The 11,815-nt window shown below is 37.3% G+C and overlaps 1 protein-coding gene across 1 annotated transcript; it reads left to right on the plus strand.

Annotated features, from left to right (window-relative positions):
• The first annotated feature begins 2,011 nt into the window (after nt 1-2,011).
• On the plus strand, nt 2,012-4,708 carry LOC111906897 (subtilisin-like protease SBT1.5). The gene has a single exon (XM_023902686.3). The coding sequence runs from the start codon at nt 2,171-2,173 to the stop codon at nt 4,496-4,498; it is 2,328 nt and encodes a 775-aa protein (XP_023758454.1). The 5' UTR covers nt 2,012-2,170; the 3' UTR covers nt 4,499-4,708.
• Nucleotides 4,709-11,815: the final 7,107 nt, after the last annotated feature.

The raw sequence follows: 11,815 nt of genomic DNA on the forward strand, positions 1-11,815 counted from the left end.
AACATTATTTCCATAAATAATAATTTCCCAATTTAAAATATTTTTTTCATAGAATAATAAATTTCAAATTTAAATACAAGTGTTAATTATATTTATTAATAATCAAATTACTCAAATAAATAATCAATAAATAGTAACTTGCTATAAGGTGTCACCTTATAGGATCATATGTCATTAGCAAATATAGTTCTATAATGATTATTGGACATAAAGATCTTTGGTAAGATTTGGATGATTTTGGACTAAAGAGTAAAAAAAAGTGTTGGGGATAAATTGAGGGCTAGTTTGGAAGGCTTATGGGACAAAATTTTAGACCCTTGTATTGCTGGAAAGGCTAGAAGTGTATGACAAAGGAGAGCAACATGAAAATGACACTTGCATGAGATATGATGATATTTCACCACACGAACATGGTTTCTACATCCGTTCACAATGCCTTGATGGCATGAATCGACCCTCTTTAACACTTTAAACCTAATATATTTTTTATTAGATAAAAAGAGGAATATATAATATTTTGATCCAAAATAATCCCTCGTTTACACTAACAAATTACATTGCATGAAATACTTGGAACGAACTGAATCAACTACAAAATTAAACTAAAAGCTAAAGTTCTTAATTAAATCAAGAGGAAAATTCTCAAATTCGACATTCATTAAACGTTCATGAATGAATCAAATGAAGGATGGCAGAGGAGAAAGAGAGGAAGACGAAGGAGATAAGGATGATGGTGGTGGTGGTGTTGGGGTTCTACGTCAGCGAAGATGGAGGTAGTGTCAATAGATATGATATAGAGGGGACAGAGAGTAAGAAAAATGGGGTGGATGGGGGGAGGGGGAGTTTAGGTAACCGGAGGTTGAGATGGTCTATGTTAAGGTCCTTTGGTCGTATCACTGTTGTTGGAGGTCGAGATGGTATTTGTAGAGGTGGTGCCGTTAGCGAGGAGGTTAGACATGGATTTTCAATTAGATTGGGGTGTTGGGGTTATTAGACCTATTTTCAATTTTTATTGAAACAAATGGTGAATGAAAATAAAAATATAAAAATACCATAAAGGACAAAAACAAGGGCATTTTTGTCATTTGAGGGAGTTTAGCTATAGAGTATTGACCGTGCAAGGACCACACATTTTTTGAAAATGGATGCGCCATCATAATATTTGAAAAACTAGACTAAAATTATAGATGTGTGTAAACGAAGGGACCAAAACTATAATTCACTATAAAATTTATGAAAACAAAGAGCAAGTCACGTGAAGAAAACATGACCTTGTTGCATATATATCCATGGAGACCATGACACTGGAAATCCTTATTTGATCAAAATAAACAATTAAAAAAAATGAGTGTCACGTGTGCGAACAGTCCACCCCAATGCTTAAAAAACGTGTCGGCAGCTCTATACATTCTTACATAAATACCCCCTCAGATATTCGCAAATCTTCACTTTCTCCCGTTTTGTTTTATACTTTTTCTACACTTACATGTTTCATAATTCCTACATACCTTATGTTAGTTTTAGACAAGTATAATTCTCATTTATTAAAATAAATTGAGTTTAAAGTTTAAACAGTCATGGAAATTAATGACCCTATTTTTTTTTTCTCACAATGAAGTTTATGCAAAATGAAGGGGCCATTTAAGTAAATAACTATAATTATCTACTATACCAGCGACCACAGTTTATTATAACTTATCCGGAGTTATGGAATGAATATTTATTTATTCGTATTTTTATAGGTTTTGTTTTCTTTTGTCTCGATATGTTTCAATTCTTTTTATAAATGTTTTTTGACACGCATACACTATCGTATTTTTTCTTTTTATAAATCAAGACCGGTTGACATATAACGAAAGTCTTTCAAGTCTCAGCCCATATCTTATATATTTAATTTAATATTTATATATATTACACAGTTCTTTTTATGTAAAAATAGAAATATAAAAGTTAAAGTTTGTATTTATGAGATGTTAAATTTGGTAGTTTGAATTTCTTAATTTTGGTGGGGACGGATTGAAACATGAGTACACGCTGACACAAACCCACTCACTCCAGCTCACAATGTACCGCCACTGCAACAATTTCAAATACCCATTCTTCACCTTCACTTTCATTTCAACCCAAATTCACCACCACCAACGGTGGCCGGAAAATCTAAATCTCTTCCATGGCTTACTTCCACTTCTTACTTTACCTTTTTCTTCTTATCCTCACTGTTTCTGCTACAGACCAACAACGCCAAACCACATTCATTGTTCGAGTTCAAAACGACGCTAAACCTTCAATATTCCCGACTCATAAACACTGGTACGACTCTACCCTCGCTGCTCTTTCCGACCGGAGTCTTCCTTCTTCTCGCATTATTCACACGTACGACACCGTATTCCATGGCTTCTCAGCTAAGCTTTCTGCTGTAGAGGCTTCCAGGCTTGAATCTGCTTTTGGGGTTCTCTTGGTTATTCCTGAACAAGTTCGTCATCTTCATACCACGCGTTCGCCGGAGTTTCTAGGGCTTAAGACGTCTGATAGTGCAGGGTTGTTGAAGGAGTCGGATTTCGGGTCCGATCTGGTTATTGGAGTTTTGGATACTGGGATTTGGCCTGAGAGGGAGAGTTTTAACGATAGGGGGTTAGGTCCGGTGCCGGTTAAGTGGAAGGGAAGTTGTGTTGCCTCCGGAGGTTTCCCGGCGACGTCTTGTAATCGGAAGCTCATCGGAGCTAAGTACTTCTCTGCCGGATACGAATCGACAAATGGGAAGATGAACGAAACGGTGGAGCATCGGTCGCCGCGAGATTCCGATGGTCATGGAACTCATACAGCTTCAATCGCCGCCGGTAGGTACGTTTTTCCGGCATCAACTCTCGGTTACGCCCGTGGTGTCGCTGCTGGAATGGCGCCGAAAGCTCGTCTCGCTGCTTACAAGGTCTGCTGGAGTGCGGGTTGCTTCGACTCAGACATCCTCGCGGCCTTTGATTCCGCAGTCAACGACGGCGTGGACGTTATATCCCTTAGTGTTGGCGGCGTTGTTGTGCCCTACTACCTCGATGCAATTGCAATCGGTGCTTTTGGCGCCTCCGATCACGGCGTTTTTGTCTCTGCTTCTGCCGGAAACGGTGGTCCTGGTGGGCTAACAGTCACAAACATTGCGCCATGGGTTACTACAGTCGGAGCAGGAGCAATTGATCGTGACTTCCCCGCCGACGTAAAGCTTGGAAACGGTAAATTAATTCCAGGTGTTAGCGTCTACGGTGGCCCCGCATTGGCACACCACCGTCTCTATCCACTAATTTACGCCGGAAACGAAGGTGGCGACGGTTACTCTGCATCCTTATGTCTAGAAGGCTCTCTAGACCCTAATTCCGTACGAGGCAAAATCGTCTTATGCGACAGAGGAATCAATTCACGAGCTCAAAAAGGGGAAGTCGTTAAAAAAGCCGGCGGCATGGGGATGATATTAGCAAACGGCGTCTTCGATGGTGAAGGTTTAGTCGCAGATTGCCACGTATTACCTGCTACCTCCGTCGGTGCATCCTCCGGCGACGAGATAAGACGTTACATCATGTCAGCTTCAAAATCCAAGTCGCCCCCAAAAGCCACGATCATCTTCAAAGGAACCAGAATCAACGTCCGCCCTGCACCCGTCGTCGCCTCATTCTCAGCCCGTGGACCAAACCCCGAGTCGCCGGAAATTCTGAAACCAGACCTTATCGCTCCAGGACTCAACATTCTCGCAGCATGGCCGGACAAAGTAGGCCCCTCCGGCCTCGCATCAGACAACCGGAAAACAGAATTCAACATTTTATCCGGCACATCCATGGCTTGCCCTCATGTTTCCGGACTCGCCGCCCTGTTAAAGGCAGCTCACCCAGGATGGAGCCCAGCTGCGATAAAATCGGCATTGATAACAACAGCTTACACACTCGACAACCGTGGGGAAACGATGATAGATGAATCCACCGGAAACTCATCCACAGTGATGGATTTTGGGGCTGGACACGTTCACCCACAAAAAGCCATGGATCCAGGATTAGTCTACGACATCAGTTCATACGATTACATTGATTTCCTCTGTAATTCCAATTACACAACCAAAAACATCCAAGTGATTACTAGGAAGCACGCCGATTGCAGTCGGGCAAAAAAAGCAGGACACACCGGAAACCTAAATTTTCCGTCAATGACAGCTGTGTTCCAACTATACGGGAAGCGGAAAATGTCGACACATTTCATCAGAACAGTGACGAATGTGGGTGAAGCAAAATCTGTATACACTGTGAGCATAAAGCCACCGAGAGGGATGAACGTGACAGTGGAGCCGATGAAGCTTGCTTTCAGGAGGGAGGGGCAGAAACTGAACTTTTTGGTTAGGGTGAAAGTGGTGGCGATGAAGCTGTCGGCCGGAAGTTCCATTACGAAGAGTGGATCGATAGAGTGGTCGGACGGAAAGCATGTTGTTAGGAGTCCGCTGGTTGTGACAATGCAAGAACCCCTGTGAAAAACGATGGTGGTTGTAGTAGTTGTAAGTTTTAAGTGGTATCAAGTTTTCTATTTCAGTAAAGCAAGATGTGAAATAGTTTGGAAGAAGAAGGGTAAAAATGTAATGTAAAAAAGGGAGCCAAATATATATTTGGTTTTGTAAACGTATGGAATTATGGCAGTGAGTCAACTAGTCAAGTGCTGACTTGGCACTTGGCATTGTTTGTTACATTATGTGGGTAGTAAGAGTTTAAATTCGGAATTTTACAACATACTTATATTTTTGTGCTCAATTTTAGCCTCTTAACATTTTTTTATTCCCAAGTGCCAAATCGTATTGCAACTGCAAGTAAATATCCAAACATAGGACACAAACTATAAAGATTACACAGATGCATGGAAATAAAGCTTATACAGATGCATTAAAACAAACTGTAAAGATTACCATCAAATAGGAGGGACATAAAAAAAATGTTTTTGGTGTATACACAATACACTCCTTTCTTATCAAATGGGCTGTCAAATGAAATAAAAAACATACATGCCTATTGATAGGTATACTCCTAAACTTAATGTTTTGATGTTGCAAAAGATATTCAATACTTAAATAAAGTGCATGGAGGGAAAGAGGGTGTCAATCGATTCCTTACGTTTTTTTTTTCAAAGTTCAGATTAAAGTAAAATATTTATGATGTGAAGAGATACACTCAAAAGCTGCTGGTAAAAGCTATCTAGAGAAAAAGAAAGACGTATTATACATTAAAGACTTGTGAGGTCTCAATTGTTGATTTTATAATATTGACTTCATTGTTGTGTCATTGAAATTTGTTTCATTGATAAAATCACATTAAAAACCGATAAAGTTGTAAGTAGAATTTTGGTTGGAAAAAGATAGTTGAACACTTGAATACGATATCAATTTTAAAAAAAATAGTTGTTATTGCCATTTTCTAATATGCATGAATAAATTATTAGTTGTCTTATATCTATAGACATATTGTCATTATTGGACCCTCGGTTTACTTGCTTATAATTTTACTGTAGGCTAATATTTGAATTTTGTATAGGGTATTATGATTTAAAAAATATTTACCTATTCATAGTATTTTTTAGATTTATTTACCAAATTATAGTAAAAATTAATTTAACTGTGGATCTCATCTCTATTATACCAAACATAAAAGAAGATTAATTAGGCTTATATGGGTTCTGCATTTTTCGCCTATAAATGATTAAAGCAAAATAATTCCAAAACATTGAAAAAAAAATCTTCTTTTGTGACGGTGGCGGATGTCAGTCGTGTGATGGGTGTTTGCGACACTCTACAGAGAATACACTAGGCGTTACTTGCGATGCTTGTGGGGAAGAAAGTTGGAAACCAGTAGACATGTTTGAATTTTGAACTCCTGTTGAAGTAAACCTCATTATCTTAAATCGTTAAAGCATGACAAAAGGTTTCTAAGATAGCTTCCATGTGCATGCAACCATGCCTTAGTGAGAGTGGAGTTTATAGTGTTGCTAAGGACTGCCGATGGTTTCTAAGATAAGCAAACCGCAAAATATGATTAAAATGATTTTTTTTTTTTTTTTAAATTTAAAATATAAAAGAAAAATACAATTAAATGATAAATAAATTTAAAAGTATGCTATCATGATAAATACTTTTCTTACTTACTGTATTTTAGTAAAGACTTCATAATATTTTTAGTTTTTAGATTCGTGATCATGTAAAGCGGAATTTCATATATATCCCTATTAAATATTAAAATATCATATTTGTCCTGTATAATTCGTAAATATCATATTTATCTTTTATATACATTCAAAATATCAAATTTATCAAAATCCTTATTTTTAACATTTTCTAATCTTTTGAAAATATTTATTCTATAAGTTGACTATTCTACCCTATACTATTGAGTATTAGGTATTTTTTTTAGTTATTTTCGCTGGATAATTTTATCGGCTCTTCCACTTTACATTATCGACCACCAATTATATTATATTCTAATTCGTGTAATGAAATGATAAGAGAGAATTGTGGAAAAGTGTTTTCTCTATTATTGACGAATACATAATACATCATATATATACGAAGAGATAGAGTGTAACTATCAACTATTTTCTAACCCAATGAAATAACAAACTATTCTCCATCTAATAGAATGATGACACGTGTTAAGTAACTCAACATTGTCCCCTCAAGATGAAGCTTGGTGAATATCGCGAAGATTCATCTTGGGCATTAAAAGTTGGAATTGTAGCCCGAATAAACCTTTTGTGAAAATGTATGCTAGTTGCTTATTTGTTGGAATATGTTTTGGTATAACAAATCCTGGTTTGTACTGATCACGAACTAGATGACAATCTATATCCAAATGCTTCGTTCTCTCGTGAAATATTGAGTTCTCTGTTATGTGAATTGCTGATTTATTTTCATACCATAATGCAATTGGTATCTTGAAATTCACCTTCAAGTCTCTAAGAATGTAACTAATACATAAGAGCTCACAAGCAGTTGCTGCAAGACTTCTATACTCAGTTTCACAAGAGGATTTTGATAATGTTTTCTACTTCTTTGTTTTCCATGAAATCAGTGATGAACCTATGATTATGCAGTAGCATGTGAGAGATCTTCTAGTATCTTTACAGGTTGCCCAATCTGAATCGCTATATTATGGTTATTGGTGATGAAACCTTTTCAAAGAAGAGTCCTTTTGATGGAAAACCTTTTAGGTATTTCAATACATGAATTATAGTCTTTCAATGTACATTTGTGGGACAATGTAAAAACTGACTTAGCTGTTGAACTGCATAGCTAATGCCAGGTCTTGTAAAGTTTAAGTAAAGCAATCTTCCCACTAATCTTCTATACTTCTCTAGATCATTAAGAGCATTGCCATGCTCAGAAGATAATTGAATATTTTTGATTGTTGGTGTAGGAACTGGTTTGTCTGTCAAACCAGTTTCTAAAAGAATATCAAGAACATATTTCATTTGATACACATATAATCCTTCTTCTATTTTGAGTATTTCAATCCCAAGAAAATAACTTGCTTGTCCTAAATCGTTTATCGTGAAAGCTTCATGTAACATTTGTTTCACTTCTTTAATGCAATCTTCATTAGAGCCTGTTATTAGTACATCATCTACATATACCACCAAGGCAAAAGAGTTTTCTCCTACTCCTTTCGTGAATAAGCAATGATCATGTGATGATTGTAGGAATCCAAAATTCAACAATTTATTAAAAAATTCAATATGTCGTTGTCTGCTTGCTTGTTTTACCCCATAAATGGACTTATTCAATTTATAAACTTCTCTTTTTATTGCCTTTTCATAACCTTGTGGGGGTGTTAGATAAACTTCTTCATCTAAATAACCATGCAGAAATGGATTATTGATATCCAATTGGTGTAAAAACAAATTATTAGAAGTTAACAGAGAAAGTAATATTCGAACAGTAACAACTTTTGCAACTGGTGAAAAGCTTTCAAGATAATCTAATCCAAATCTTTGATTGTAACCTTTGGCTACTAACCTGTTGGGTCAATATTTTGGTTTATACTTTGCTTTTCTGAGAAATTGTATTTTTATGTATTGTTTAGTTGTTTACGGTCAGTGAGTGAGTTTACGGCCGTAAACCCGTTTACGGCCGTAAACCCGTTTACGGCCCATGTTTCCCGTGGGTATATATAGGGGTGGGGGGTGTGAGGAAAAGATTGATGAACACTAGGGGAGCTTAAGTGTGTGCATTTGGAGGTGTTCTAGAGAGAGAAGAACAAGTGTGTGTTAGTGTGTGTGAATCTTGTATCCGGATCTTCATTCATATCAATACATACAAGATTCATCATCATCTTCTTCTTCTTCTCTTCTATTTGATCTGGCATCATCCGTTTGATTGGGATTCCGCACCATCAAACGAATCTGATTGATACACAAGCAGATTGGGGACTTACAATTGGTATCAGAGCGTGGTTGTAAATCAATTTTTTTCAGATCTGAAGTTTATTTGATCTGATTTTGAAAAGAGAATAGCGTTTTTGGATAGATCTCGCAAAAATAAGGGGGGTTTCTTCTTCACGTTTTTCGTAAAAACAAGTTTTTGATCGAGTTTTGGAGCAAAAAGGGTGAAAAAACGTTGTTTTTCGTCAAGAACAGCGATTTCTGGAGAGTTTACGGTATTTGAAGGGTTTACTGGCCGGAGTTTACGGCCGGAAATGTGTCGGAGTTTACGGCGGCGGTTTGCGGTGCGGCGACTTGCGGCTCGGCTCGGTGATCGGCTAAGAATTCAGATTAGTGGCGCTTCATTAGAAAGGAAAGGAGGAGGAGCGAATTTGCGTCTGGCAAGAATCGAACCCACAACCTTTACTTCATAAGTCAGCGCGCCTTGCCAACTCCATCAACATATCACTTGTGATTTACTTCCGATACTTTAAACTTAACCACTCCCTAGCGCTTCCAACTTTCGCATTCTTGTCATTTTTAGCCCAAAATTGATTTTTCTTTAATTTTAAATTCCTTTTTCAAACCAAAAATTATAGTTTTTAAAATTTGACTTTTATTTTTGACTTTTTACTTAAATTCTTGATTTTGACTTTTAAAGTTTGACCTTTGACTTTAAACTTTGACTTTTTCGTTTAACTTTTAAATTTTCAAATTTAGCTTTTCGGTTTGACTTTTGAGTTTGACTTTTAAGGTTGACTTTTGAGGTTTATAGTCAAAGGGATTTTTTTTTTAATTTAAGTTTGAGTTCCAGTCGTGCTTTTAATAGTTTTTTTTAAGTTTATGAGGAAATTGAAAACATGAAAGAGAATCGTCAGGAGATTTTAAGACAAAATTTCAACATGTTCGATTATATCCCTGGAGAAACCCTGGAAACTCAGTTGTAGCGATTTACTACACTCTCTACTGAGATGAATATAGCTGGGATCTTCTTGTCCAAATTTGAGATAAACAAAAAGCTATTGAATTCACTTCCGAAATCGTGGGATATGGACGTGGCTGACATCAAGAAGACAAAAGATCTCAATCGTCTTAGTCTGGCTGATATAATTGAAGAACTTAATGCTTTGAATTGTCGAAAAACAATGAGTTCCGCAAAGCTTCCGGTCAATGAAGTGTCGTGTTCTCATTCATGTGAAGTTTCATGTTCTCAATCATGTAAAGATACAATTAAATTTCTCCGGGAACAAATTGATTTATTAAAAAGGAAAGTTGAGGACCTGAGATATAAAGGATATCAACTCAGGAAAGGACAGAAACCCCTGAAGGCTGAATTAGAAGCAAAAATCAAGGACTTTAGGAAGCTTCAGGAAGAGTATAGCAACAAGTGTGAAAATTATGACTATATTAAGAGACAACTTGCTGCTGTAACTGAAGAACTTGACGCTTTAAAAATTAAGTGCGGAAAAACAGACGTTAGTTTTAAAAATTATACTGCGTCAAGTCAGACAGTCGAGTCCTTATATGAAACCCAATTAAAATCCAAAGAAAATCAAAACAAAGGTCTAGGGTATGATAGTGTACCTCCTCCTTATAATCATAACTACACATCCATCCCTATGACACAGGATGAAATTGACAGGGAGGCACATCTTCGATATGACAAACCAGCTGGATTTGTGTCAGGAGGATTTATTCAGGTTGAAAATACTAATGTTTCTGCTTCATGTGCAGGTAAAGTAGCAGAAGATGAGAACAAGGAGAAAACCATTTAACAAACCAACATCTCCTTGAACTCTGAATCTATTGCTTCAAACTCAACTGCTTCTGATCAACCTGCTGTTGAGAAATACAGGCCACCAATTCCAACGCAACAGAGTTCTTGTTGCAAGTGTGCATGTGGGAACAACAAGAGACAAGTCAAGGATACACCACCAGGGGCAGGAAGAAACAATTTCCCAGTGAAGAAAAAGGTTTGTTTTCACTATGGAACACCTGGTCACATTGCCCGAAATTGTCCAAATCGTACATACGTTCCTTACTATGCACAAGGCTGGCAGAACGCGCCAAGAGGGAGATACTCCTAAAGAAACCCCTCAAGATCACGTTCAGACCATGATGAATGGAACACGCAGAAGGCCAAGAATCAAAGCCACAAGGCCAAGAATCAAAATCCCAAGGGCAAGAAGGGAATGTCGGCCAAGAAGCCAAATCAAAGAGATGATCCCGTAAAGTCAAAATCAAAGTCATCTCAACGGCCGACATCAAGATCAAAAGCAAGTAGTGAGCCACCCATCAGATCGAAAAAGAAATGGGTTAAAGCCAACTACAAATGGGTTCCGAAGGCTCAATCTCCCAAATCAACTAACGACTCTAATATTTCTACATCTTCTATTTGTGATAAGCAGGACATGTCATGGGAGAGAGAGTACCGTGCAAGGATGAAAAAGGTCGACCCAGTTTCAAAATGGACTGGGTTCCAAAGTCCAACTGATCCCGCTCTGTGTCGGAGCAGCTATGGAGGCATATCATCAGACTTTGGTTTGTTGGTAGTGGCTATTCCTGACACTTGATAGGAGACATCTCTCAACTGTACAACACTTAGAACATTGTTTGGGAGAATATGTCCTTTGCGGGAAGGGAAGAAAAGAAGTGATCACTCACGGGGTTTGTGCTTAATGACATGAAGAATTTTCGGATCTGTTCTGAGTTTACGCGTGCTGTTCTCAGACCTTCTGGATGCAAATTCAATCGGTGACTTACGGTTTGATTTTTTCTTCTCTATATTCCTGAGTTTTTCTTAAGCTGATTCACTTTAAAGACTAATTTTTGTTTTAAGATAGTTTAAATTTGCGCATTTACTTTCGTTTCTCTCCTATGCACAAATTTAGGGGGAGAAATAAAAACAAAACAAAAATTAGAAAATTTTAAAAAATCCAAAAACATTAGAAAATCAGAAAATCAAAAAAAATATGTTGGTTATGAAATGTGCTTGAGGGAGATGTTTTGGGAAGTGATATTATCAAGTGATAACAAGCAATCTGAGTCTGTGTAACGTACCTAAGTTGAAGGGTCTATGCTCTGGTTTGATACGTCGGTGGGCACAAATTTTTTTATAAATGGACATGACTAGACAGATTTGAACTTAGGAAATTTATAGACTTGACAAATCTTGACCTAGTTAGATCCGTTCAGCCTGACAATACGATGCTCGGATAGGTTGAGCAGGGAGATATATATGGGAATCCACTCGTCACATTAAATGAACCCGTACTTGGAACCGTGGTTTAACTTTTCCTCAATGTGCAGATTCTGTCCTTAATTTCGGTTGGATGGGGCGACTGGTAAATTCCGATAAATTAGGTCTGTAGAATATCATTTTCTTTCTTTC

This window comes from Lactuca sativa, chromosome 4 (assembly GCF_002870075.4).
Source record: "Lactuca sativa cultivar Salinas chromosome 4, Lsat_Salinas_v11, whole genome shotgun sequence".
Classification (NCBI taxonomy): domain Eukaryota; kingdom Viridiplantae; phylum Streptophyta; class Magnoliopsida; order Asterales; family Asteraceae; genus Lactuca; species Lactuca sativa.

Bases quoted from the DNA above. Each gene is read 5' to 3' on its own strand.
- LOC111906897 (XM_023902686.3), top strand. From the start codon at position 2,171: ATGGCTTACTTCCACTTCTTACTTTACCTTTTTCTTCTTATCCTCACT.